General features: G+C 38.9%; 5 protein-coding genes across 8 annotated transcripts in view; all 5 read right to left on the bottom strand.

Annotated features, from left to right (window-relative positions):
* The window catches only part of LOC141753821 (uncharacterized), a 443,535-nt gene that overhangs the window by 409,613 nt on the left and 6,514 nt on the right, over nt 1-27,408 (bottom strand). The gene's annotated exons all lie outside the window — the stretch shown is intronic.
* Nucleotides 21-3,262, bottom strand: LOC141753814 (uncharacterized). Its single transcript, XM_074612412.1, has 2 exons — nt 2,930-3,262; nt 21-2,304 (listed from the first exon to the last, which is right to left on the bottom strand). Exons 1-2 carry the CDS (start codon nt 2,970-2,972, stop codon nt 974-976), a joined length of 1,374 nt encoding a protein of 457 aa, XP_074468513.1. The 5' UTR covers nt 2,973-3,262; the 3' UTR covers nt 21-973.
* On the bottom strand, nt 5,125-8,564 carry LOC141754895 (uncharacterized). Its single transcript, XM_074614330.1, has 3 exons — nt 8,372-8,564; nt 6,433-7,715; nt 5,125-6,386 (listed from the first exon to the last, which is right to left on the bottom strand). Exons 1-2 carry the CDS (start codon nt 8,562-8,564, stop codon nt 6,637-6,639), a joined length of 1,272 nt encoding a protein of 423 aa, XP_074470431.1. The 3' UTR covers nt 5,125-6,386; nt 6,433-6,636.
* Nucleotides 11,194-15,908, bottom strand: LOC141753815 (uncharacterized). The gene is made up of 2 exons (XM_074612414.1): nt 15,696-15,908; nt 11,194-12,896 (listed from the first exon to the last, which is right to left on the bottom strand). Exons 1-2 carry the CDS (start codon nt 15,766-15,768, stop codon nt 11,644-11,646), a joined length of 1,326 nt encoding a protein of 441 aa, XP_074468515.1. The 5' UTR covers nt 15,769-15,908; the 3' UTR covers nt 11,194-11,643.
* On the bottom strand, nt 21,763-27,110 carry LOC141753810 (uncharacterized). Of its 4 annotated transcripts, none has more exons than XM_074612408.1 (5): nt 27,000-27,110; nt 25,720-25,767; nt 25,534-25,591; nt 24,542-25,032; nt 21,763-23,655 (listed from the first exon to the last, which is right to left on the bottom strand). In XM_074612408.1, exons 4-5 carry the CDS (start codon nt 24,909-24,911, stop codon nt 22,562-22,564), a joined length of 1,464 nt encoding a protein of 487 aa, XP_074468509.1. In that variant the 5' UTR covers nt 24,912-25,032; nt 25,534-25,591; nt 25,720-25,767; nt 27,000-27,110; the 3' UTR covers nt 21,763-22,561. The 4 variants fall into 4 exon arrangements, with proteins under 4 accessions (XP_074468509.1, XP_074468506.1, XP_074468508.1 ...); XM_074612405.1 differs by having other exon boundaries at nt 25,534-25,572; XM_074612407.1 differs by lacking the exon at nt 27,000-27,110 and having other exon boundaries at nt 25,720-26,985.

The following is a 27,408-nucleotide window of genomic DNA, read 5'->3' as shown; positions in this document are numbered from 1 at the left end:
ATAAAGAACAAGAGCCAGTGTAGGTGGAGATATTTACTTTTCTACTCAGTAAATATGCTCCAAACAGATAAATATACAGAATATGTAAACCCTTTAAAATACATATTGTCAAAACATCAACTTATCACCAGATAAACAAACTACAACAACCAAGTCAAATGTATCAATCAATTATCAGGTCCTGTGCAAAATGGAAATAAAAGCAGTTTCAAAACTAGAAAACACTGTAAATGACTGAAATAAAAGTTGTTTAGGAGATTCTACTGCTGCGCTCAGTCCTCGTCCCTATATTTGTCTCAATCCACAAGTCTAAATTTATTGAAAAAAAAGTAGATGTAATCATTTCCAAAATTCACGATATGTTTTATCTTACAAAATATTCTGCTTCAGTCATTATTTGTTGGCGTTTAGCCTTTCAAAAACTACATTTTCACTGCGGTCAGAAAAACTGGGAGGATTGCACCTGTATTAACAGACATTTGAAGTTTCATTCGAAAACCTCAATAAAAGCTTTGAATGTTAAAAAAAGAATGGCATTCGATTTTTCAGCATACACAGAACGGACAGCGATCTGTGAGGAAATATCGGCTGAATTTGACAAAACGTGTATTGGATTAGAATCACAGACTCCACCTTTAAATAGGCCTATATCTCATCATCATTACAATTTTTTTTTTAAATGTCTTATTACATTACTTATTACGATCTTAATACACATTTCTTTTCAATGTCTGTCAAAATGACGAACAACAACAAAGTCTAACGCAACCACTGGTGGGTGCTCCAGGCACTCAGAGGGGGACAGGGCAGACCTAAAACACATAGTGCGAGAGAGAGCTCTCTTCTGATAAGAGGCCAGAGGAAAGTCAGTGGTTGTCACACAAACTGCAACCAAATGGTTCCTCCCTTGTGATGTGCCATGCGGTATGTCAGATTTACCTTTTGTATAAAACCTTTATCACAAACAGAACAACTAAAGGGGGTTCTCTCCTGTATGAGTTATCATGTGTACCTCCAGAACTGCCTTGCGGATAAATCTTTTATCACAAACTGAGCAATTGAAAGGATTTTCTCCTGTGTGGATTCTCATGTGTATCTGTAAATATTGTTTCCGTGTAAAGGACATCTTACAGACTGAGCAGCTGAAAGGTTTTGCTCCTGTATGAGTTCTCATATGTCTCTTTAGATCTCCATTTTCATTGAAACCTTTACCACACACTGAGCAGCTGAAAGGTTTCTCTCCTGTATGAGTTCTCATGTGTCTCTTCAGAACCCCACTTTCAATGAAACCTTTACCACACTCTGAGCAGCTGAAAGGTTTCTCTCCTGTATGACTTCTCATGTGTCTCTTCAGATCTCTTCTTTCAATGAAACCTTTACCACACTCTGAGCAACTAAAAGGTTTGTCTCCTGTGTGAGTTATCATGTGTTTCTGTAAATTTCCACTCTGTGCAAAAGATTTCTTACAAACTGAGCAGCTGTAAGGTTTTTCTCCGGTATGAGTTCTCATGTGTCTCTTCAGATCTCCTCTTTCATTGAAACCTTTATCACACACTGAGCAGTTGAAAGGTTTCTCTCCTGTGTGGACTCTCACGTGTTTATGTAAATGTCCTTTCTGCGCAAAAGATTTCTTACAAACTGAGCAGCTGAAAGGTTTCTCTCCTGTGTGGATTCTCATGTGTTTCTGTAAATTTCCACTCTGTGCAAAAGATTTCTTACACACTGAGCAGCTGAAAGGTTTCTCCCCAGTATGTGATATAATGTGTCTCTTCAGATTTCCACTGATGCCGAATGTTTTCCCACACTCAGAGCAGCTAAATAGTTTCTCACCGGTACTACATCTCAAATTAGTGACAGGAACTTCATCATTTTTCAGAGAGTTTAATCCGGACTGAGGTTCTCTGGTCTCCTTCCAGTCATCACTGTCATCAGTCTCAGGTTCAGAAGAGTCTCCAGTATCTGGCTGTACATGTGTATCTGGATCTGAGTTCCTGGCTGGTTCTGGTCCTCCACAGTCCTCTCCATCAGCTTCTGTTTCAATCTGTTCAGTTTGTCTTTCATGAAGCTGTGAGGACTGAGGTTTCTCTTCTTCATCTTCTTCACTCTTCACAGAGACAGGAGTGAATGGGAACTTGATATCAGCCTCCTCCAGCCCTTGAAGCTGCTCTCCCTCCTGACTGGTCCAGATTTCTTCCTGTTCCTCTTTAATGTGTGGGGGCTCTGGGTCCTCCTGGTCCAGACTGGAGCTCCACTCCTGCTGCTCAGTGGGAACCTCTTCTTTAACCACCAACAGCTGCTGGTCGTCTGCAGGAAAACAGTAAACACACACAGAGACGTTACAGAGAAATGTTGTCGTTCATTCACATCACACCTCAAAACCTCCTTATTGAACTTCTACAGACCACTGAGCATCAAACAGCTTCACAGTGTTCACTCAGCAACATCTTGTGAAGTTATACTTTAGTTTAGGTTTCACAAATAACCAAATACTTCATCTTTTGGCACATCAGCACCACATTATCATCATCAGTATCAGGACCTTGAAGATTGTGCAAGAAACTGAGTTTATTCAGAAGAAAGAACAACACGGACCTGACTTTTTTTTCACCTAAAGTTATAACTTTATTCTCGAAATCTCAGATTTTTTCCCCTTAATGTGGCCCTAACACTCCTCATAGTCTCTGGTGGTCTCTCCACCAGTCCAGCGGGTCTGTCTCACTGTCCAGGTTTCCTAACTACAGGTCAGACTGTAGCTCAGAGGTTATATTCCTCTCTTCCTGTAACTGAAACCTCAGAGTTTCCCTCTCAGGGTTCACTAATGTTACCGTTTTCACTTGAAAACCTTGAGCCTGAAACAGGGCTTTGTACTTTATGTTTAAATACTTTCTGTCATATAGATGCTGAGAACAGATCTGAGGGAGAAACCAACCTGCTCTGTGTAACTGAAGCTGAGGGTCTCTTAGTTCCTCCATCCTTCTTTCAAACAGTCCAACTATCTCTTCAGCAGTTAGTCGCTGCTTCACCACAATCCTGGAATTTGGACTTTACACATTTTACATATACAGAAACACAGTTTGCTCTCCATCAGACTCCGTCAGAAACACAGTTTGCTCTCCATCAAACTCCGTCAGAAACACAGTTTGCTCTCCATCAAACGGTCACTCTGACTAGCAGCTGTGTTGCTAACCAGCTAGCATGCTAAGCTAACTTCAGTAGCTTTGTAGGCTACCGGGAGATGAGTCAGAGGTCAGACCTTCAGAGCACAAAGTCCATTCAGACAGGTTGATCCAGACACACAGAGGCTCTGATGGATCAGAACTGTTGGACAACAAAGAGACTCGTTAACGAGCTAACCAGGCTAAACGCCATTTTGCTAAAAACAGTAAAGAAAATCACTTCCGGGTCGTCACCATACTTTTTTTTTTTTTAATACTTTATTTCAAAAGTTCAATACAATATAATCGCATGTTCAGATCTTTCAGTATAAAAATAATATAAAAATAAATTATAAATTATAAATAAATTATACAACAAATACAATTTAAAGGGACTATTTGTAACTTTCAGAAATGCTTGTTAACAGCAACACCTGTGGCCGTGAAATCAACGAAAGTCAGCGTAGAGATCGCGCCTGCTCGCTCTCAATATACCTGAACGAGCATCGCTCAAAACAGTGAGGCGACACAAGTCAGCTAAAACCACAATATCACTCTATATTTCAGCTGCTTGGCAGTAATGTTAGCTGACCAGACGAAGGTCTCTCCATGAATCAATGCTGATCCTAGTGTTGGCTTTTCCTGCCTAAGTGCAGGCTGAAGCAGCGGGGCTCTCCAGCGTGTCTCCCTGCTCTCTCCGCCCGCAGCCGGAGAGAGCAGAGGAAACACCGGCACCCGGTTGGTAACGAGAGGGTAACGTAACACATATGCGAACGCGCATGTGTAACGACCCGCTACATTTATACGCTTAGAAAGTTACAAATAGTCCCTTTAAGGAAAAGAAAAGATGAATAAAAACAAAATAAAAAACAAACAAAAAACATTTGGGGTCTGTTAATAAACAATTGGAATAAATGTAACATATCTAAACAATTTAATAGTTTTAGTCAATTCAGAATCTTTGAGTTTTAAGTTATCAATCATCGTCAAATATGTTTTAAAATCAGAATCTTTAAAAATAAAAAAGAGGGTATTCTTTTAAGCCACATCATTTTTTTATGTGTTTAATATTTTGCTCGGATAATAATCAAATTAATTATGTAAATCTCGTCTGCCAAAAAACTGGGATTGTTGACAGTGAGTAATATCTCAATCTTTGTTATGTTCTTCTGTAAATGAAACCAAAAAGTAGCATGAAAACAATCTACAAACACGTGTTCAATAGTTTCCCATTCACTCACAATTGCAAAAAGTGCATCTATCTTTAACAGTTGCAAAGAACTTGTATATATTATCTTCTATCCCCTCACCCTCCTTGGTAATGTCATCCGTCAAAAAATGTTACTGCCGTTTTCACATGCCGACCTCAAAAAAATATATGATCTTTTGAATGAATAATGTAAAATAAAAATAAATATGAACCAATATCCAACTGCCACGTTGATGAGCTACAATAATGGAGGTCACATTAATCTGTGATTCAAACATTTAAAATGTGTTAGGAGGAGTCACTGAAAATGTCCAGCCGGCTGCAGGTTTGTGTAACGGTCATTATGTACCCCATATCTATTTTGTTCTTTGGTTTTTATAATTAAACAAAATTGATCTGGTTACAGTTTATTTATGTAAAGTTCAGAGCCCCTCCTTCTTCATTTCTTCTTCTGTGGTCCCAACTATAAATCCCCTCTCCCCTTTTGTACAGGAAGAAATTAAGCGGTAGATGACGGGACGGTGAGAGACAACGTAGTGTATGTGAACATAACTTGGCTGCTGAATGAGAGAGACATCCGCAGAACACAAAAACAGAAAAACACCTTGCAAGCCCAACACCTCACGGTATACCGCCAGCTGTGAGCACATCTGTTTTACCTGCAAAAAGATATACAGTATGTCGCCTGTTCCATCCGTTATACGGTAGTAAACCCAGTCCCAGTTCATTCACATTATCGAGCAATTATAGCAAACTTCATGAAATATAAACTCATTTTATTACATTTAGACGAGCTCTTACATTATCCAACAGTACCCACATGTCCAGCTGAACAACTTTAGTAGGTCGACTATGTGAAGCAAATCTTTGCTGGGATGGTGGAGTGAGTGAAATGTACATTTCAGTCTTCAGAAGTTTCTGTAATCCTTTTGTAAATGTATCCTTTATTATCATATTAGATAACACATTGTAGTCTAATATATGATAAATGGGAGCTGTAGATAGACAGAGGAAAAGGGTTCACGAGTGTTGATTGATAGATACTATATATCTGTATGTTTTTACATACATTATAGCTCCAGGTAACATATAACATAGTTGAACGTTTTACAAAGGTGAAAATGCTGTATTTGTATTTACACCATATTATCCCCAAACATGCATCATTCTGTGACATTTTACATTTTTGCACACATTGATGATACCATCATCATCCCCTCTCTCTGACCAGGGAGTAACCCGTGTTGACTGGCTTTGTTTGAATTGATAAATGAAGGGTTGAACATGGGTCAGATAACCTTCGTCATTGTGAAAGAGCTTCATCACATTGAGGGATTGGCTCCACACAGCTCTCAACATGGTGACGGCTGAGCCAGCGGCTAGGAGCTAATGATGCGAACAGCACGAACAGTGCAAAACGACGGCAACAGTGCTGACAAAGCTAACAGTGTTAACCTGGGAGGGGGGAACCGGAGGGTGGGTGTTACACTTCTGTGACGACTTCGTGGTTGGTTATCGTTATCAGTGGTAAGCGTCGTATGAGCGCAGTGCAAGGCGGCAGCGATTGGCTAGCTAACATGCACGCACAACCGGCTCCGTGCTCCCAACGGGCACAAGCCGGTATCTCGACGCAGTACCGGGCGCCGAGCTATCGGTCCGAACGGCTGCGGCTCATTGACTGCTGTTCACTTTACAACCGGACTTTTCTTCACTTCCCTGGAGTCAACACAAGCGGACAGCCAACTGGAGGCAGAGTCGATTATTTTTACCAGTGTGACCGTGAGTAGGCGAATTAAATCCATGCTCTACTTTATATATCTACTTTACAGTGGTAATGTCAACGCAAGAGACTAACACGCCTATTTTTGAAATGGCCTCTTCTGTGTATTCACCGATGTTTCTGATCTTCGCCGAGGGCAAACGCTGTCTTGCTTTACTTTTCACCCTCTCTCACTGGGATTGTTAGTATTGACAGTGGTAGAAGGAGGCCTACTTTCTTTCTTTCTCTTTTGCTAATCAACCTGCCAACTGTTGCAAACTGACCTGCTAATGTACCTGCTAATCAACCTACTAAATAACCTGCTAACTGCTAACTAAGCTGTTAACTGACCTACTAATAAACCTGCTAACTAACCTTCCAACTGCTAACTGACCTGCTAATTAACCTGCTACCTGCTAATTGCTAACTGACAAATCTTTTGCCACAACCTGAAACTGAGCGTCAGATGTTTTTCCCTTGTGTGGAACAACAATAACAACAACAGGATGCCATCACCAGAACTGTCCAATGAATGAGTTACATGCCAGTCCATGTGACTCAAGACTATGTGGATCTGAGTTCCTGGCTGGTTCTGGTCCCCCACAGTTCTCTCCACCAGCTTCCATCTGTTCAGTTTGTCTTTGGTGACGTTGTGAGGACTGAGGTGTCTCTTCATCATCTTCACTCTTAACGTGGACAAGAGTGTACGGGAACTTGCTGGTATGAACCCCCTCCAGCCCTTGAAGCTGCTCTCCGTCCTGACTGGTCCAGAGTTCATGAAGCTGTGAGGATTCACCGCCACACTTGTGGTTTTTGAACTGACCGAGCCAAGTGAATCTTTTGTCACAGATGTTGCAGCTGAAGGGTTTTTCTCCCGTGTGGGTTCTCATGTGCAACTGTAAATGTTCACTTCGGGCAAAACATTTATTACAAAATGAACAGCTGTAAGGTTTTTCTCCCGTATGACACTTCAAATGGTTCTGCAGATGTGCCTTCTGACCAAACCTTTTACCACAAACGGAGCAACTGAATGGTTTTTCTCCTGTGTGAGTTCTCATGTGTGTCTTAAGATTTGAGTTTTGGTTAAAGCGTTTGCCGCACTCAAAGCAGCGAAATTGTTTCTCACCAGAATTATATCCATTATTTTTCAGGAAGCTTAAACCCGACTGAGGTTCACTGGTCTCCTTCCAATCATCTCTGACTTCAGTTTCATGTTTGTAATATTGCGAGGCCTTCTCACTGCTAGATAGTTGTAAATGTGCATCCGGATCCAAGTACCTGGCTGGTTCTGGTCCTCCACAGTCCTCTCCATCAGCTTCTGTTTCTATGTGCTCAGGTTGTCTTTCATGAAGCTGTGAGGACTGAGGTTCCTCTTCATCATCTTCTTCACTCTTCACATGGACAGGAGTGAATGGGAACTTGATATCACTCTCCTCCAGCCCTTGAAGCTGCTCTCCCTCCTGACTGGTCCAGAGTTCCTCCTGTTCCTCTTTAATGTGTGGGGGCTCTGGGTCCTCCTGGTCCAGACTGGAGCTCCACTCCTGCTGCTCAGGGGGAACCTCTTCTTTCCTCACCGACAGCTGCTGTTCGTCTGCAGGGCAGAAGGAAGTACAGACACGTTACTGACCATCACTAAACTTAAACCAATAATAATAATAATGATCAAATCTAGTTTGTCTCGTCTTAATTAGAGAAGAAGCAATAAAACCATTAATGTTCTGATTGGACCTTTTTTCTGAGAGTTTAGGAAGTTCAGCTGATGAACAACCGAAATGTAAACAAACTACTTCTACAGCTAAATGAAGGATTAAAATGGAGGATTCAGTAAGTTTATCTGATTTTAATTCTTCTTCTTCGTCTGAACGCTGATTCTGAACTTCCTGTTAAATAATGACGTCTGTTTGAAAGTTAACTTAAGGGACAATATTACTATATAAAAACATCATACAACTTTTTTGTATTCTGTGAAAGTGAAAATAAAAAAATATCAAATATGCAAGATCAAGATTTTGATTCTGAAAAAAAAGATAAATTACATATTAAGACTTTAACTTGGATAAGTCGATATATATTATGTTATTATAATGTATAATTAGAATTCCCTTTACCTCCCAGACCTGAAGCTGCTAACCTTTTTAATAAAAGATCAGGAGGGGTCTCCTTCTGAGCAGAGAAGAAGTAACTGAACCAACCTGCTCTGGTAGAACCAGAGAGAGAACAGAGAGAGAAGAAGTAAAGAGAACCAACCTGCTCTGTGTAACTGAAGCTGAGGGTTGAAAACAGCGTCCAGTAGTTTCTGTTGTCGCTCGTTCTCCTCTTTTGATCGAGAGAGTTCCTCCTCGTACTCTGCTATCGTTCTTTCAAACAGCCCACATATCTCTTCAGCAGCCGCAGTTAGTCGCTGCTTCACCAACGCTCTCAGCATTTGGACTTTACACATTTTACCACAATGACAGAAACTTGCTCTCCATCAAACTCCGTCAGAAACACAGTTTGCTCTCCATCAAACGGTCACTCTGACTAGCAGCTGTGTTGCTAACCAGCTAGCATGCTAAGCTAACTTCAGTAGCTTTGTAGGCTACCGGGAGATGAGTCAGAGGTCAGACCTTCAGAATAAAAGCTGAAGAGCACAAAGTCCATTCAGACAGGTTGATCCAGACACACAGAGGCTCTGATGGATCAGAACTGTTGGACAACAAAGAGACTCTGCTAACAAAACGTTACGTGTTGCTGCTGGACGCCATCTTGATCAAATAGAGTGAAGTTAGCCTCAGTAAAGAATACAGCTTCCGGGGCACCTTCAAAATAAAAGTCCAGCGGTGTTATTGAAATTACAGGTTTACTCAGAAGATGCAGAGGAAGATAAATGATTGAAATACAATTTTTTAAAGAATGACACTCATTGAGCTTGAAACTTGCAACTCAAAGTCCTTTCAGTTGAGGAAACACTCGCTTCTTTTTACTTATTCAACCAACTCAGTTTGAAGAAAGAAACATTTTCAGAGCTCTGAGAAAACAATGAACTAAATTCAAAAGATGATGGTAGTTTGTTTCCCTTTCCTTTAAGTTTCTTACAGAAGATATACGTTTTGGTCTCTAAGTGTAAATCTAATATTTCTTCTGAGTCGGTTACGAGCAAATTGGTTTGTCTGATATTAATGTTCATGTTTTTATCACAGTTTAATGTTGTACAAGAGCGTTGCCACCTGTGGAGATCTGTACATAGAGGATTCCTTGAATCTCACCTTATTTCAATAAACATTCATTAATATTAATAGGACAGAAAAAGAAAAAGGGACAGTGTAGGTACATTTGTTTTGGTGGTCCTCAAGAAAATAAAGAAATAAATAAAGTTACAATGTGGATGCGTTACAATTCGGCAGATGCATATTTTATTATCTGCCCATAAAGTAGGGCAGACACACTTATAACAGAGCATACATTTTGTGACAGTAAAATGCCAGTCTGACAGAATATGTATCCCCCAGAACTTTTTTTTAAATTATTTTTTAGGGCTTTTTTATTGCCTTTTATTTTGATAGCGATAGTGAGTGATGAAAGGGGGAAAGAGAGAGAGAGGGGACGACATGCAGTGAAAGGCCACAGGTCGGACTCAAACCCCGGGACGCTGCAAATCCTGTTGGTGAGATGATGACAGTAAAATACTTTAAAACAATATTTATCTTTATTTCTAGTTCCTAAGAATTCTTTATTGTTCGCGAGTAAGAGTCACATCACATGCATACGGGAGAGACTGACTAAAAACGGAAGTTACATTACACTTTCACTGGGTCACAATCAAGTCATAAGTTTCACCACCTCCTGCCTTCCACCCTTACGATGCATTAAACACAGTTGTTGTCGATCTAACACAGGTCCACATGGATGACACTTATTTCCCTCTGAAATAAACTGGAGTAGGAATGTAACACTGCACAACATTTATTTGACAGCTTTAGTTACTTGTTACTTTACCAATTAAGATTTTGCATATACAACAAATGAAGAACTTCTATATGATGCATTTTTAAAGATTAAACTACTCGACCGCATATAAAATTAGAGCTGAAATTCTCTCTTTATGTTTCCACACAGGGGAGGTTTGACTTGAAATGGAACAAAATATGAATTGTAATGAATGATGATGGCAGGAAAACATACTGCCAGGTTAACTCAGGTAATGATGAATAAAGTATACAGAAAATCTAACATAGCACAAGGTGGTGCCAGGGGAAAAGGAGTCCACAGACTACCACAATGGGGTGTGTTTTAAGCAACCAGGAGACAGTTCCTCAACAACCTCCAGCTCCGAACAACCGGGAACCAGGAACACTGGGTGTGCTGCTTTTCATACAGCCGAGGCACAATCCTATGAGAGGTGATGACGAGCGGTGGGGGAAAACGGAAGGGAAAACATTTGCCGGTGGGAGTAGGCATCACTTTAAACTTTAATCGGCTGACTGCTCTGCTGTATGTTAAAGATACGGTTGACGATGTTGGAAAGTAGCTTCGCCTCAGGAGCTCCATCTAAACCCTCCCCTCCCCTCCCCTCGGGGCTCCTTCCAATGCAACGCCCCCCGCCCCACACACACATGCACGAGCACCGCCGCATCATAACTACTTCACAGACACAGAGCGGAGAGCGGACCTCAACTCAGCAACGCTACCTCATGACAAGTAACCGCGGCAGTGCTACTGCAGGGCTGAGTTTTCTCTTCCATTCTCCAGGAAACTTGCGGCGGCGACACCATTTGAGTTCAGGCTGGTGAACACCAAGGGTAGAGTACGAGCAGGGAGGCTTCTGATTGGTTCTTTCCAAGCGGACCGCGAGGCAGTGATTGGGAGACGTTTTTACAGGATTACAGCAGCTACAGATGACGGCTCTTTTCCGGTCCTTTTTCAGAGCTCATCAGTAATGGATCGCTGTCGGGGTGTAAAGACCATTTCAACCAATATAACAAATAGTGTTTACTGGATAACATCGGCAACCCTGCCTTTAAGTATATACCGACTTTTTTCATCAATTTAAGATTGCATTGTTGCTTGGCATCAAGATTTACCCTGTTGTGTTTGTATCAGTCATGTGATCCGAGGTATGCATACACGCCGCTTCCGCCGCTTAAATTGAGCGGGGCATCTAGCGTATTCGCTGCCTCTTAAATGGTGTGCAGACTCTGCCTACTTGGCGCACCACAGGCGTACGCCGGCATGTTTATGGTGCGGACCCACTGAAAGACATCACAAACACACAGCAACAATACAACACGCACCAGCCTTGGCAGAATTACAATGATTGTGTAGCTTCATCTTAGCTGGAAAAGGCTTATTTTGGAGTCTGTATCAGTCTGACAGTTTTTAGCCGATCAGTGTTGGACCAAGTCTTGCCCTCAGTACTTTAATCTTGCTGGAAAAAATGTCTCAACAAGCGTCTCTGCAGCTTCACTGATTTCCGCTGCTCTCACCAACACACTTGTTGGATATAATGGAGCCGACAGAATCTTTTATCACAAACTCTGCAACTAAATGGTCTCTCCCGTGTGGACAGTCGAGTGTTGTTTCAGATGTTGCTTTAGTGTGAATCTTTTATCACAAACTGAACAACTGAATGGTTTCTCCCCCGTGTGGACAGTCAAGTGTCGATTCAGATCTCCCTTTAATACAAATTCTTTACCACAAACTGAACAACTAAATGGTTTCTCTCCTGTGTGGACAGTCAAGTGTCGTTTCAGTTCTCCCTTTAAAGCAAATCTTTCCCCACAAACTGAACAAATAAATGGTTTCTCCCCTGTGTGAGAAGTCGAGTGTTGTTTTAGATGTTGCTTCAGTGTGAATCTTTTACCGCAAACTGAACAGCTAAACGGTTTCTCACCTGTGTGTAAGGTCGAGTGTTGTATCAGATTTTGCTTTTGTGCGAATGTTTTACTACAAACTGAACAACTATATGGTTTCTCCCCTGTGTGGATTCTCATGTGTCGTTTCAGCTGTTGCTTTGTTGTGAATGTTTTACTACAAACTGAACAACTAAATGGTTTCTCCCCTGTGTGGGTTCTCATGTGTACAACCAAATTGCCACGGATACCAAAACTTCTTTTACAAACTGAGCAGGTGAAACGGTTTCCTTCTGAATGAAGTATCATGTGAGTGATCAAGGAGTTCTTCCGGGAAAATCTTTTACTACAAACTGAGCAACTAAATGTTTTCCCTCCCGTTTGGATTCCAGTTTGTTTCTGCAGATGTCCCTTATCAAAGCTTCTAACACATTCAGAGGAGCCTATTGAGGTATTACAATCCACATCACTTACAGGTACTTCATTGTTTTGCAGAGAGTTTAAACCTGACTGAGGTTCCTTAGTCTCCTCCCATTCTCTACTGTCATCTGTCTCAGGTTCAGAGGAGGGTGAAGTCTTGTCATGAGTAGCTGGTTGTAAAGGACTATCTGGATCTGAGTTCCTGGCTGGTTCTGGTCCTCCACAGTCCTCTCTATCAGCTTCTGTTTCCATCTGTTCAGTTTGTCTTTCATGAAGCTGTGAGGACTGAGGTTTCTCTTCATCATCTTCTTCACTCTTCACAGAGACAGGACTGAATGGGAACTTGATATCAGCCTCCTCCAGCCCTTGAAGCTGCTCTCCCTCCTGACTGGTCCAGAGGTCCTCCTGTTCCTCTTTAATGTGTGGGGGCTCTGGGTCCTCCTGGTCCAGACTGGAGCTCCACTCCTGCTGCTCAGTGGGAACCTCTGCTCTACTCACCAACAGCTGCTGGACGTCTGTGGAGACTAACGAAATACAAACACACGTCTTAGAAAACTGTAATTTCATGTTAACACTTAAACCACTGATACCACTACTTTCTTAGACGTGGGGACAAATGTCGCACATCTTGTTTAACATATTTGGACGTCATCAAACTAAAACAAACTACAAACTGTTGTGTTTTACCTGGATGTGAGACAAAGTTTCCCTTTGGGGGCAATTAAGTTAAAGTTGAAAGACTAAAGTTTAATTATATACAAACCGATCCTCCGTGCAAATGAGACCATCTCTTAAAATACTTATGTACAAATATCTTTATAGTCAAATTAATTCATGTCAAAAGTGAGAACATTTTCTTCTCTACACAAGAAACTATACCTGTGAATTATTATAGCACCACAACTTTTTTCACTATTGATGTATCTGTTGCTCCTCCGCAACCCTGAATAGGATACTTGGTTACAGATAATGGATGGATTTATCTGTTGATTATTTTTTTCTGGACAATCGATTAATCCTTTAATCTGTGAAGTACAATTTGCCATATGACATTTGTTTTTCATATAATCACACCAGTACAGCGGCATTCGTGTTCCATGCAGATAGAACAGCTGATGACTCCAGTAGGAACAGAGGTGTGGGACTGTGCATGTAGGTCAACAAAGCTTGGTGCACAGACACTGCCACAATTGTGAGTCATTGCTCTGCTAACCTGAAATATCTCGTGGTTAAGTGTAGAGTGTAGTCCTTAGACTGTATATAAGAAATGGACGAAGTCACCGTGATCGTCACCCATAAGACATTTTTAGGCGACCAAAATGTTATAAATTAACTTAAATGAAATGAAAACACACTGTGAAAGGGTTAAAGTTCTAAGATAAAAACCTAAACAACTCCCAGAGCGGACAACACCGTGGTAGCGACCTGTCAACCACAAGGTAGCCCCGCCCTAGAGCATCCCCTGCTTTATGGTCTATCTGACTCTAAATGGGACCATAATATACTAAATGAACATCATGCTGTATTGAAGAAGACTTGAAACTAGCGATTGAGACCATAAACTCATGTTTACAATGTTTACTGAGGTAATAAATCAAGTGAGAAGTAGGCTAATTTTCTCATAGACTTCTACACAATCAGACTTCTTTTAGCAACCAGAGGAGTCGCCCCCTGCTGGCTGTTAGAGAGAATGCAGGTTTAAGACACTTCAGATTGGCTTCACTTTTCAGACCCGGAGGTTGCTCCCTGCTCCTGCCCGACCAGAGGAGACACGACCTCGGACCACCAGCCAGAGGGAACAAACTCAGTATTACAGCACCAGTTTGAACACATAGACTTGAGTCTGTTTGCCACTGAAGCCACCTCTGGACTCCCACCACCTTCAAACGGATCACAACATTCCCAAATCAGAAGCCACGGATGAACAGAGAGGTCCACACAACACTGCTTTCAGATCAGGTGACCGCTCAGGCCTCCAGTTCATCGAGGGTTAACCTGAAGAGGGGCATGAAGTGCTATATAATTACCGTGAAAGTATGGAAATGCTCAATCTTTGGAGAAATACATTACACACAGCCCGTATTCAGAAACGGTGCCTTTTGAAACAAGATGTCAGGATTTCTGCAATTTTGTGATGTCATAAATATACAATATTTATTTAGACCATTTCACAGTTTTAAACATAAACAATCTAAATGTGTCCCAGTTTATTTCCAGCTGTATATGAATGACATCAGAGGACAGGAAGTAAACCCTGGCTGTAGCCTAGCAACACTTTTTTCCCTTTCCTTATCTCAACCTGTTTCTGTCACTGTAAAGCGTGTAGAAGCCCTACTGTTTCCAACCGGACAACAATAATTCTACACCAAATGTCGTTTCTTGGTGGAAGAGAGCTGCTTGTGACCATTCAAAAAAATATATATTAATAATAATAATAAAAAATAAATTATATATATATATATATATACAGTGTATAGTTTTCTTTTCTGAGAATTAACAGTAGGCCTATTCAACATAAAAATGCTGTTACAATGTAATTCATATTTTGTTATCTTCATGCTTTATAACTCACCAGAGTACAGGAATCAAAGTCTCATGGAGCACTCTACACATTAGAATGTAGTGTTAATAACGGATGGTAAATAAGCCTATATACTTGAACATTCACACATTTGTTTACATTTCAAAGCATGTATATTAATTTTTCATATGCGAAATGTTAATTAATCTGTATGTATGTTTTATTTCATTCATTTTGTGTTTGTTGGCTTTTACATTTTATTTTTTTTTTAAATCATTTAATTTAAATTTTTTTTGCTACTTAATTTTGAATCATCATTCCCAGTGTAGATATGTTATTATACGTTATTCTGTCTAGGTAGTGGGGGGAAATGAAAATGTTCAATGCCAAATATTTGTGAACTATGCCCTTTTTACTAAATAAAAATATTATTAAACAAAGGGAAACAAAGACTCTGAAACTCTAATGTTTCTGGGGGAGGACCCTTTGGTTTAGAAATCCTCCCTATTTTAAAGGTCTCAAGGTTGACAAGTATGAGGCCTACACATCGTTTAAACATCTGGCCCCAGGTCTGTCCTTTAAGTGTCTGCTTGGCAGCAGGTATCTTTGTCAACATGGTCCCTCTGTATGTATTTAATGATAGATAATGAGTTGGTGTGTGCTGTATAGCCTGGGGTGTGGTTGTAGTTGTCATTTTGGTTTGTTGCTCGTCCAGAAATGCAGTTAAAAATCTGAACCTCACTAATTTCTAAACCCTGCAGCAGCAGTCCTGGAGATAATAAACCAGTTAAACTGTACCAACCTGCTCTGTGCAACCAAAGCTGAGGGTGGAAAACAGCGACCAGTAGTCTCCTCTGTCTGGTGTGTTCCTCCATCGTTCCTCCAAACAGCCCAAATGTCTCCAGCAGCTTCACCAACGCTCTCAGGATCTGGACATGTTCACACGTTCTCTACACAACAAAGAGACTCTGCTAACATCCATGTTTCTGCTGGACGCCATCTTCCTCTAATAGTGTGAAGTTAGCCTCAGTAAAGAATACAGCTTCCGGGGCAGCTTCAAAATAAAAGTCCAGAAGTGTTACCGAAATGACAGGCTTCCTCAGAAAAACACACCAAGAAAGATAAATGATTAAAAATACAGGTTTTAAAGAATGACATTCATTGAGATTGAAGGTTAATACAATAAATAAATAAATACAGAATATTTCACAGGTTGAGCTAAAGGTTTACGCATCTCTTCATTCACTTCCGGGGCACAGGTTTCACAATAAAACGCTTCTCTTGTTAAAGACACGACTGAGTATTAGGGGGAAAACATTTTAGATTTTGAGAATAAAGTCATAATATTACGAGAAAAAAATCGTAATTTAATGAGAATAAAGTCATAATATTACGAGAATAAAGTCGTAATTTAATGAGAATAAAGTCATAATATTACGAGAATAAAGTCGTAATTTAATGAGAATAAAGTCCTAACCTTTTGAGAAAAAAAGTAATTTCCTCCTCCACAAAAGAGTCAGTTTCCCCAGCAGGTCCGTGTGGTTCTTTCTTCAGAATAGACGCAGTTTCTTGCACAATCTTTCAAGGTCCTGATACTGATGATAATGTGGTGCTGATGCGCCAAAAGATGAAGTATTTATTTATTGGTGAAACCTAAACTAAAGTATAACTTCACAAGATGCTCCACGTTCCTCATTTTCACACTATTTCCCCTCTAAAATAACACGTCAAAGTACTACTTTATAATATTATGACTTTATTGTCGAAATCTCAGATAATTTTTATTCCTCAATGTGGCTCTAAAACTCCGTCGTAAAAAGAGGCAATACTGTAACTGGGAAATAATTTTTTTTTCTACAAAAAATATTCACAATTTTCACGGTTCAGCTGCAATTATCTAAAATATCAAATACAAACTGACAGCAGCGTACAAAAAAAAAGAAGAGGAATAAGCAACGAAAGTACTAACTTTAGATGACGTCTAGTAGAAATATACTTTTTTTTTATGTGATCTAAAAATTTCAAAGTAAGTAAGGTTTGTTAACATCAAAAATATCAATTAAGCAGGACAAGTAAAGTATTTTATTCGTTATTATGTTGTCGTCCTTACATTATTTAAGTTAGAAAAGCTCAGTAACTTACGTCAAACCCTTCACACACAATTACTAAAGTTGTTGTCTAAAAAGTACACAGCGACCAGCTTTTTTTAAAAGCTTACTAACACACCCTCAGTCTGGTCTCTTCTACATCTTGACAGTTGTTTTCTTGAGGCATGTGAATAACACAGCAACAATATAATGAAGTTCATTGACATAACAGAGACATTACACAGGCGACATACTTATGCCTTCAATAATAAACTGTACATTTGAATTGTCAGATTCCAAACTTAATAAAACACTTAGCATGTCATTTTTTACAGGTAATGATCACATGATTGTGATGAAAGATCATCTGAAAAGAAGTGCTTTAACTTTTCTTTGAAAGGTCCAATATCAGTCATCGGTGTTGGGTTGTAAATGTTTATCTGGATCTGATCCTTTGAGAATGTTACTGTGGTTTATTTGTGTCAGTAACAAAGAAAGTAGACAGTTTCACTCCTTTGTGAGTTCTCATATGTCTGCCAAGACCGTGTTTATATCTATATCGCTTCTTACAAACTAAACAGCTGTAATGTTCTCCTCTCGTGTGACGTTTCATGTGACGAATTAATTTAGGCTTCTTAGAAAATCTTTTACCACAAGCTGTACAGCTAAATGGTTTCTCTCTCGTGTGAATTATCATGTGTACCTTCAGATTTGTCTTGTTGCCAAATCTTTTCCCACACTCGGAGCAGATGCATAAGTTCTTGTCAGTATTACATCTCTCATTACTGACAAGGCAGGAGTTTAAAACTGATTGACGTACTCTGGTCTGCTTCCAATCATCATCGCTGTCATCACTCTCTGGTTCAGAAGTGTCTTCTGTCTCAGGTTCAGAAGAGTCTCCAGTCTTGTCATCGGTATCTGGATCTGAGTTCCTGGCTGGTCCTGGTCCTCCACAGTCCTCTCCATCAGCTTCTGTATGCATCTGTTCAGATCGTCTTTGATGAAGCAGTGAGGAATGAGGTTCCTCTTCATCATCCTCAGAGACAGGAGCGAATGGGAACTTGATGATATCAGCCTCCTCCAGCCCTTGAAACTGCTCTCCCTCCTGACTGGTCCAGAGTTCCTCCTGTTCCTCTTTAATGTGTGGGGGCTCTAAACACACACAGAGACGTTGCAGAGAAATGTTGTCGTTCATTCATATCAAATAATTCAGACTGTGTGAAAAATGTTGACAGCTCCGGGTTTAGCAGCTGTTAAATGCTTTGATAAATGTCTATATCTCCCCCCCTTATGGCAGATATAGGAATCTGCCTCTGCAGAATCGAGCCAATATTGGAATTTACAGTAAAACTATACTAAGTGTAATCAATACACTGACACAGATTTTAAATTCATACTATCTGAAGATAGATCATAGTAAGAAAAGACCCCAACGTCTATGCTATCTAGCAGGCAGAAACGGCTTATGCCACGATATATTATGGTTTCAAAAATTGCTAGAATTTGTATCACTGCATCTGTGACATATATGTCTGGGGGAGACTCGTGGGTACCCATAGAACCTATTTACATTCACATATCTGGAGGTCAGAGGTCAAGGGACCCCTTTGAAAATGGCCATGACAGTGTTGAGTTTGGAACGTTATTTAACCTCCATCACTACGAGCTAGTATGACATGGTTGGTACCAACAGATTCTTTAGGTTTTATAGTTTCATATGATACCAGTATCAGACTTTTCTTCTGCCTTCCTTTTGGACATTTTCCAGACTTTTTATGAACTTTTTTCTGACATTTTTCAGAAACTTTCTAAACATTTTTTCAGACAATTTTCTTTTACCTTTTTTCTGACATTTTCAAACTTTTTTTTGGGGACATTTTTTTAACTTTTTTTTTTTTAACTTTTTTTCTGAGTTTTCTGACATTTTTCAGACGTTTTCTGACTTAAAAAAAAAATTCAGATTCTTTTTGGACTTTTTTGGAACTTTTTATGAACTTTTTTCAGACATTTTTCAGAAACTTTTTTTCAGAAATTTTTTGGACCTTTTTTCTGACATTTTGAAACATTTTTTGGGATATTTTTTGAATTTATTTTTTACTTTTTTCCAACTTTTTTTCTGACATTTTACAGACGTTTTCTGAAAAAAAAATTCTGATTCTTTTTGGACATTTTTGGAACTTTTTATGAACTTTTTTCAGAAACTTTCTAAACTTTTTTTCAGACAATTTTTTTTTACCTTTTTTATGACACTTTCAAACTTTTTTGGGAAAATTTTTTGAATTTATTTTTTTTTACTTTTATTCAGACTTTTTTTTCTGACAGTTTTCTGAATTTTTTCAGACATTTTCAAACTTTTTTTGGGACATTTTTTGAATTTTTAACTTTTTTTCAGACTTTTTTTCTGACAGTTTTCCAGACATTTTCTGACAAAAAAAATTCAGATTCTTTTTGGACATTTTTGGAACTTTTTTCAGACATTTTTCAGAAACTTTCTAAACTTTTTTTCAGACAATTTTTTGACCATTTTTTTTAATTTATTTTTTTACTTTTTTCTGACATTTTTCAGAAGTTTTCTGACTTTAAAAAAAAAAATTCAGATTCTTTTAGGAAATTTTTTGTACATTTTTGGAACATTTGGACTTTTTTCACACTTTTTTTTTTTTTGGACAAAAACCCTCACACATTCACATATTTTGAAGTCAGAGGTCAAGGGACCCCTTTGAGAATGGCCATGACAGTTTTTCCTCCTCAAAATTTAGCATAATTTTGGAGCGTTATTTAACCTCCATCACCACAAGCTAGTATGACATGGTTGGTACCAACAGATTCTTTAGGTTTTATAGTTTCATATGAAACCAGTATCAGACTTTTCTTCTGCCTTCCTTTTGGACATTTCCCGACTTGTTATGAACTTTTTTCTGACATTTTCAAACTTTTTTGGGACATTTTTTGAATTTATTTTGTACTTTTTTTCCAAATTTTTTTCTGACAATTTTCAGAAGTTTTCTGACTTAAAAAAAAAAAATTCAGATTATTTTTGGACATTTTTATGAACTTTTTTCTGACATTTTTCAGAAACTTTCTAAACTTTTTTTCAGACATTTTTTGGACCTTTTTTCTGACATTTTCAAACTTTTTTTGGTACATTTTTTAAAATGTATTTTTTACATTTTTTCTGACTTTTTTCAGAAGTTCTGTTTTTGGACAATTTGTGGACATTCTTCAGACTTTTTTTCAGACATTTTACAAAAAAATGTTCAGATGTCAAGGGACCCCTTTGAAAATGGCCATGACAGTTTTTCTTCGCCAAAAATTTAGCATAATTTTGGAGCGTTATTTAACCTCCTTCTAGACAAGCTAGTATGACATGGTTGGTGCCAATGGATTCATTAGGTTTTCTAGTTTCATATGATACCAGTATCAGACTTTTCTTCTGTCGTTCTTTTGGACATTTTCCAGACTTTTTATGAACTTTTTTCTGACATTTTTCAGAAACTTTCTAAACTTTTTTTCCGACACTTTTTGACCTTTTTCCTGACATTTTTCAGAAGTTTTCTGACTTTAAAAAAAAAAAAAAATCCGATTCTTTTGGGACATTTTTTGGACATTTTTTTTTTGGACAAAAACCCTCACACATTCACATATTTTGAAGTCAGAGGTCAAGGTCTTCACTATCTTCACTCTAGCTTTAAAACTGAGCCTGCTACATCCTCTGGAAAACAGAATAGCGGTTAAACTAACTAACTATTTGGCAGCACCTTCGCGGGCCACTAGGTGGCTCTATGAGGCCCACCAGTGGGCCGCGGCCCAGTGGTTGAGAATAGCTGGTTTAGCTCACGTTAGCAGCCAACAGCAGCTGTATGTTGATGGTTTAGCTCAGCCCTGTGTGGATGCTTTAGGTCTATCTCAGCACGGACAGCTTTAGAAACGGGAGAAAGAGAACCAACCTGCTCCAGTCCTCTGGTTAACTAGATGAGGTTTTATCATCAGCTCTCGGTGTCGCTGGTTCATCTCCTCTTCATACTCCTCTATTGTTCTCTCAACATGACCGAAGATCTCCTCCACAGCTGCACTCAGCCGCTGGCTGATGAACAGCTTCAGACTCTGAAGTCTGGACATGTTTCACACTCAGGAAGAGAAGAAGAGAGAAGAAAACGAAACACTGTCGGCTGTTGTTTGAATGCAGCAGCAAAAACACTGTAAACACCAACGACCACTTCCGGGGAGATGTTTCAAAATAAATGTCTTCTTCGCCTCTCGGTTTAGGCTGTTGGCAACTCTGAGGTGCATACCGCCTCCTACTGAGTATGTGACATCATGTCATTATACCCTGTTTGTTAAATTCAACCTTGTGTCACTTAAAGCTACGACGGAGTATTAGGGCCACAATGAGGAAAAATAAATAAATCTGAGATTACGAAAATAAAGTCGTAATATTATGAGAATAAAGTCATAAGTTTAAGTGAAAATATTACGACTTTTTTTCTCGTAAAGTTATTACTTTATTCTCGTAATATTACGACTTTTTTTCTCGTAAAGTTATGACTTTATTCTCATAATATTACGACTCAGCTGTGACATATTTAGCCAAATCTTGAACCACAAACTGAAGAAGAAACGTCTTCAAACACAAAGCTAATTTATTTGTATAAAAGCTTTTAACAACAAGTAAAAACAAATTGCTTACATAAAACATAAAGACCCCATTTACACCGTTAACATACCAAAATGACATTAAGACAAGCTGAAAAAGATAAAAGATGAAACTAATATAACATGGAATAAAAAAAGAAGAGTCAAAAAGTTTATTTCAGTAGAAGATGTGAATAGATATCCACAAATTTGAATAAATAATAAATAAATAAATTCTTAATGAATCATATTTCACAAGGCCCTGAATGTGTCCTGGAGCCGAGGCTTTCACTACACTCAGAGCAGCTGGATCGTTTCTCACCAGTATTACAGAAACGTCATTATTTCAGCCTGGTTTCTCTCCAACGCTCATGATCAACACCATCTTCAGGATCAGGTTAAAATACAGTCTGAAGTCTCGCCATCAGTATCTAACACTGCAGCTATTATGGTGAAACGTTGGCTGAACTTTTGTGTGAGCCATCATGAAAAATAATTTGCACCGTTGTTACAATAGTTGTTCTAGTAAATATAAATTAAACACAGAAAAATCTGTAAACAAAAGACAGAATATTCATGACCCAAAACAAAGTTCCTGCACATCAAAAAATGAAAGATTCTGGAGTGAAAATATTACTGAAAAGTAAGAAGGTTAAATATTGTGCTTCAGTTTTATCGCTGCTGATAATTCAGCTCAAACCACAGTGCTGTTCAGGGGACATAAAATATTTTAAGACAATTTAAAACAATTTGAATCAATGAATACATGACACATGAAAAATGACAAAATAATGTAGAGACAAATAACACCAATGGTTGTGTAGCTTCATCTCAGCTGAAAAAGCTTAATTTAGAGTCTGTAGTCTGACAGTTTTTAGCTGATCAGTGAGGAATCAAGTCTTGGCCTCAGTACTTCAATCCTGCTTGAAGAAAATTGGCTCAACAAGCTTCATTTATTTTGGCTGCTCTCCCCAGCACACTTGTGATTTTTGACATAACAGAGCCGAGTGAATCCTTTATCGCAAACTGAACAGCTGAGTGGCTTCTCCCCCGTGTGGACAGTCAGGTGTCGTCCCAGATCACCTTTTTGTGTGAATTTTTTACCACAATATGAACAACTAAATGGTTTCTCCCCCGTGTGGACGGTCAAGTGTCGTCTCAGATGTCCCTTTTGTGCAAATCTTTTGCCACAAACTGAACAACTAAATGGTTTCTCCCCCGTGTGGACAGTCAAGTGCCGTCTCAGATTTTGCTTTAGCGTGAATTTTTTATTACAAACTGAGCAACTAAATAGTTTCTCCCCTGTGTGGACAGTCAAGTGTGTTCTCAGATTAAAATCGTGTGCAAATCTTTTGCCGCAAATTGAACAACTGAATGGTTTCTCCCCTGTGTGGACAGTCAAGTGTCGTCTCAGAACACTATGGCGTGCAAATCTTTTACCACAAACTGAACAAAGAAATGGTTTCGCTCCTGTTTGGATTCCAGTTTGTTTCTGCAGACGTCCCTTGTGGCCAAATCTTCTAGCACTTTGAGAGGAGCTAACTGATGTTTTTCCAGTATTACATTCCTTCACAGGTACTTCATTGTTTTGCAGAGGGTTTAAACTTGATTGAGGTTCTTTAGTCTCCTCCCAGTTTCTACTGTCATCAGTCTCAGGTTCAGAGGAGGGTGAAGTCTTGTCATGAGCAGCTGGTTGTAAAGGACTATCTGGATCTGAGTTGGCTGATTCAGATCCTTCACAGTCCTCTTCATCAGCTTCTGTTTTCAAATGTTCTTCCTCTCTGTTGTCATGAAGCGGTGAGGACTGAGCTTTCTCTTCTTCATCTTCTTCACTCTTCACAGAGACAGGAGTGAATGGGAACTTGATATCAGCCTCCTCCAGCTCTTGAAGCTGCTCTCCCTCCTGACCGGTCCAGAGTTCCTCCTGTTCCTCTTTAATGTGTGGAGGCTCTGGGTCCTCCTGGTCCTCCTGGTCCGGACTGGAGCTCCACTCCTGCTGCTCAGGGGAAGCATCTTCTTTACCCACCAACAGCTGCTGGACGTCTGTGGACAATAACGAAATACATACACATCTTAGAAACCTGTAATTTCCTGTTGACACTTATTCAATAATCATTAGGTAATAGTTAAAAATGAGCTCCATCTCAATCAAGTAATAATATTCTAATGATATAATATATAATTACTGTGACTGTAACACTATGATATAATATTAATAGCATAACAGTCACAGGAGACTTTTTTTCTACTTTGAGTACTTTTACTTTTAATACTTTAAATACATCTTTCTATATATACGTACATACATTTACTTAGATAACATTTTCAATGCAGAACTTTTACTTGTAACCAGTGGTGGAAGTATTCCGGTCCTTTACTGAAGTAAAAGTACTAATACCACACTGAAAATCTTCCACTACAAGTCCTGCATTCAAAACCTTATTTAAGTGAAAGTATGCAAGTATTATCAGCAAAAGGTACTTAAAGTGTCAAAAGTGAAAGTGCTGATAGTGCAGCAAAATGTTTCCTGTCTGTGTTTTACTATTATATATCTAATGTTTTTGGATTAATATTACTGCTGCATTACTGTGTGATGTGTTTAACTCTTTTATATCCTGTTGGCTGGTTTAATCTACAGCAATGCATCATGGTCTATAAGATCATCATATGTTATTAGCGTCGCTGAGAGCCACGTATCTTTAAAAAGTCCGAAAAAACAGCCCTGTTTTCAGCTCCAAGAGGCTTTTTAAAGAGTTTATTTAGCTTTAGAAGGAGGATAAATTTCCCAACACATAAAGGAAAACGTCATCCTTCCATCCATCCAGAGATACCTGGTTTTCACTGGACAGGAAGGGGAGGAAAAACTGTAATCTGAAAAGAAATTAAAGTGGTCACACAAATGTAGTGGAGTAAAATGTACAATATTTACCTCTGAGATGTAGTTTTTGTTGTGCTCTGCGCTCTGCCATGGCTCGTCGGTGCGAGTCCTTACGACGCTTTGCAGCTTCCGGTGTCTCGTTCGCCATTTGGTGGCGTTTCCTTTTCCTATAAATTGCCCGACGACACTCGGCTTGTTGCAGTGTTTCTGTCATGCGAGCCGTTTTCCTTCTCTCTGCATCCTTTTTTCTGCGACACTCAGTTTGTTGACGTGATTCTGTCATACGAGTTACTTTCTTTCTCTCTGCGTCCCTTTTTCTGCGACACTCGGTTTGTTGCAGCGTTTCCGTCATGCGAGCTCTTTTCTTTCTCTCTGCGTCCTTTTTTCTGCGCTTTTCAGGGTTTGATTTGTAGCGAGGCATAGTGACAGTAAAAATGAAGCGTCTTGAGCAAAATAAACAGCTTATATCACAAATGATGTTCCTCTAAATATAACGGTGAATCTGTCGAGCAAGCAAGCAGCACCTCTTCAAGTCACCAAATCTGTAAATGACATAGAGAGGAATGGTGATACAGAAAGGTTAGAGACAAATGTGTTATTAGTTTGTATGTTTATCTCAAAAGGTAACGATGCATCCTCACCAGCAAATGCAGGAGCTACACAAATATAATATACGAATAATGTTGGGACTGTAGTAAACATAAACATTGTAATTTTGCATGTAGAAATAATTCAAATTCTGACTACTGTCATTGTGTGTTTACAAACTGCATAAAAGCTGAACATGTACAATCTTTGCTGATGTGGGAAATCCTGAATACAGTTTTTGTGCAGGGGTTATATGAATTCACACACTAAATGAACATGCATGTAACATTATTGATACTTCTAAACAAAGTAGTAAGCAACAATATAGAAAGCTATTACCACCAAGATGCAGAGTTATATTGCTGCATCATATCATGTGTTGGGAAGTCTGCTGCAGTGGCCTCAAATAGCAAAACACTGTGGCGTAAGTTTAACTTTAGGACAAAATGACATACCTGTAATAGGGAGCCTGGCCTGCACTGAGAAGTGGAACACTGTGTCAATAGACCACCCCTGTAAAAAGCACAGGAGAACGATGTATACAGAAAACAGAGACTTACAGAAGGTAACAGCACAGTTATCGATATGTACGACAGTACAAGAAGGTGATATGTGAAGTTGTGTATAAGTCATTTTTATACCTGTAACCACAATCCTGGCCTACATGTGCCAAAAGTAGGGATGGTTACCTGCAGAGTTTTAATGATTAGTAAGAACAGTGAGTAAATTCTGAATGTAAGATGAAGAGGAACACATTCGATTTCGTATAATAACATGATTAATCTGTAAAATGTGCTTCAATCAGATGCAGGGATGGTCGAAACAGAGGAATGTGAAATATGTGAAATGTAATGATACCACAGCTGCCAGATGCAACCAGCAGAGATTTGTTTTGAAGTTTTGAATAAAGTTTTTTCATATACAGGGCTTGAAATTAAGCTCTTAAGCTCTGTTCAGGAAAGTAGCTGAGATGTTTTACTGGCTTGTCCGAGATAAGTGCTATATAAATACTGTGAAACATTCAAAACGCTCATTACACGGAGAAATACAAACAGCCCGTATTCAGAAACTCTGCATTTGAAACAAGCCATCAGGATTTCTGTCCATTTGTGATGTCACAAATATACAATATTTAGACTATTTCACAGTTTTAAACGTAAACTTTCTAAATGTGTCCCAGTTTATTTCCTGTTGCAGTGTATGTGAATGACATCAGCTGACAGGAAGTAAACGTAGACCCAAGCTGTTGCCTAGCAACACAATTCTGTTGCAATGCACTAAAACGGAGCGTTTCAGACAGGAGGGTGTATACAGGTATATTCAGGCAGACAGTATGAGGAAAATAATGTGTTGTTTGAACATTAAAGCATGTAAACATGTTCTAGTAGAAATCCATAATACAAGTATGAACCTGAAGATGAGCACGATATGGGACCTTTAATACACTTGTTTCTGAAACATTATCCATGTTTTTCAATGACCTTTCACAAAACAATCCTGGATGTGGATAAAGCAGGATTGATTTTTTACAGGGTCGACTATTGCATTAATGTTATTATTATACTAATGTAACTAGTCTGTCTATAACATGAACTAGTATTTCTGCTAGGTATTTATACCGTTTACAAAAAGGTCAAGACACGTTTAGATTAACGCTGAATTGTTGTTTACTAGCAGTTTTAAACACATTCATCCTCTCTTATAGGTAGGAATATGTCATATTTAACGATTCTCTGTTATTATTATTATTAATACTGTCACATCAGGTTAGCAGTAGCTTGTTAGCAGCAGCAGTATAACGGTTTGTTGGCTATAAATAAATAATATTAAACTCTCTTAATACACCAACACACAGTAAACAATGAGCACAAACCACCAGAGTAGCAGAAACAGACACACAGCTGATAACATTAAAGCTTACAGGCTTCATGTCTTCAGCAGAATAACAGACTGAGCTGTGCTGAAGGACCCCGCTCCTTCCTGAGTCGTCCTGCCAGATGCCTGTCCATATTCTGTCACTTTACCTGGCTCATACTGACACCTGGTGGGAATTCAGGAGTATAGCACAGTAAGTGTTCTTACATGTTAGCAACGTTTTTAAATATTTATTAATATTATTTTAGAAAATATAAGCACAATAATACAACGGAGTGTTAGGGGGAAGAGAGAGAGAGGGGGAAAACATAAGAGATTTCGAGATTAAAGTCATAATATTACAAGAAAAAAGTCATAATTTAATGAGATTAAAGTCATAATATTACAAGAAAAAAGTCATAATTTAACGAGAATAAAGTCATATTACAAGAAAAAAGTCGTAATTTAATGAGAAT

This window comes from Sebastes fasciatus, chromosome 17 (assembly GCF_043250625.1).
Source record: "Sebastes fasciatus isolate fSebFas1 chromosome 17, fSebFas1.pri, whole genome shotgun sequence".
In the NCBI taxonomy this organism is placed as follows: domain Eukaryota; kingdom Metazoa; phylum Chordata; class Actinopteri; order Perciformes; family Sebastidae; genus Sebastes; species Sebastes fasciatus.
The sequence above is the reverse complement of the archived record's forward strand: the minus strand, read 5'-3'. Positions and strand labels throughout refer to the sequence as shown.

What these genes read in the sequence shown, in the direction of transcription:
- LOC141753815 (XM_074612414.1), bottom strand. Translation starts at nt 15,768, where the DNA reads ATGGAGGAACACACCAGACAGAGGAGACTACTGGTCGCTGTTTTCCAC. An exon ending in GCTTTGGTTGCACAGAGCAG is followed by an intron (nt 12,897 to 15,695) that starts GTTGGTACAGTT and finishes GTATTTCGTTAG; the next exon opens with TCTCCACAGACGTCCAGCAG.
- LOC141753814 (XM_074612412.1), bottom strand. Translation starts at nt 2,972, where the DNA reads ATGGAGGAACTAAGAGACCCTCAGCTTCAGTTACACAGAGCAG. An exon ending in GCTTCAGTTACACAGAGCAG is followed by an intron (nt 2,305 to 2,929) that starts GTTGGTTTCTCC and finishes GTTTTCCTGCAG; the next exon opens with ACGACCAGCAGCTGTTGGTG.
- LOC141753810 (XM_074612408.1), bottom strand. Translation starts at nt 24,911, where the DNA reads ATGCCTCGCTACAAATCAAACCCTGAAAAGCGCAGAAAAAAGGACGCA. An exon ending in ACAAAAACTACATCTCAGAG is followed by an intron (nt 23,656 to 24,541) that starts GTAAATATTGTA and finishes TATTGTCCACAG; the next exon opens with ACGTCCAGCAGCTGTTGGTG.
- LOC141754895 (XM_074614330.1), bottom strand. Translation starts at nt 8,564, where the DNA reads ATGTGTAAAGTCCAAATGCTGAGAGCGTTGGTGAAGCAGCGACTAACT. An exon ending in GCTTCAGTTACACAGAGCAG is followed by an intron (nt 7,716 to 8,371) that starts GTTGGTTCTCTT and finishes TCTGCCCTGCAG; the next exon opens with ACGAACAGCAGCTGTCGGTG.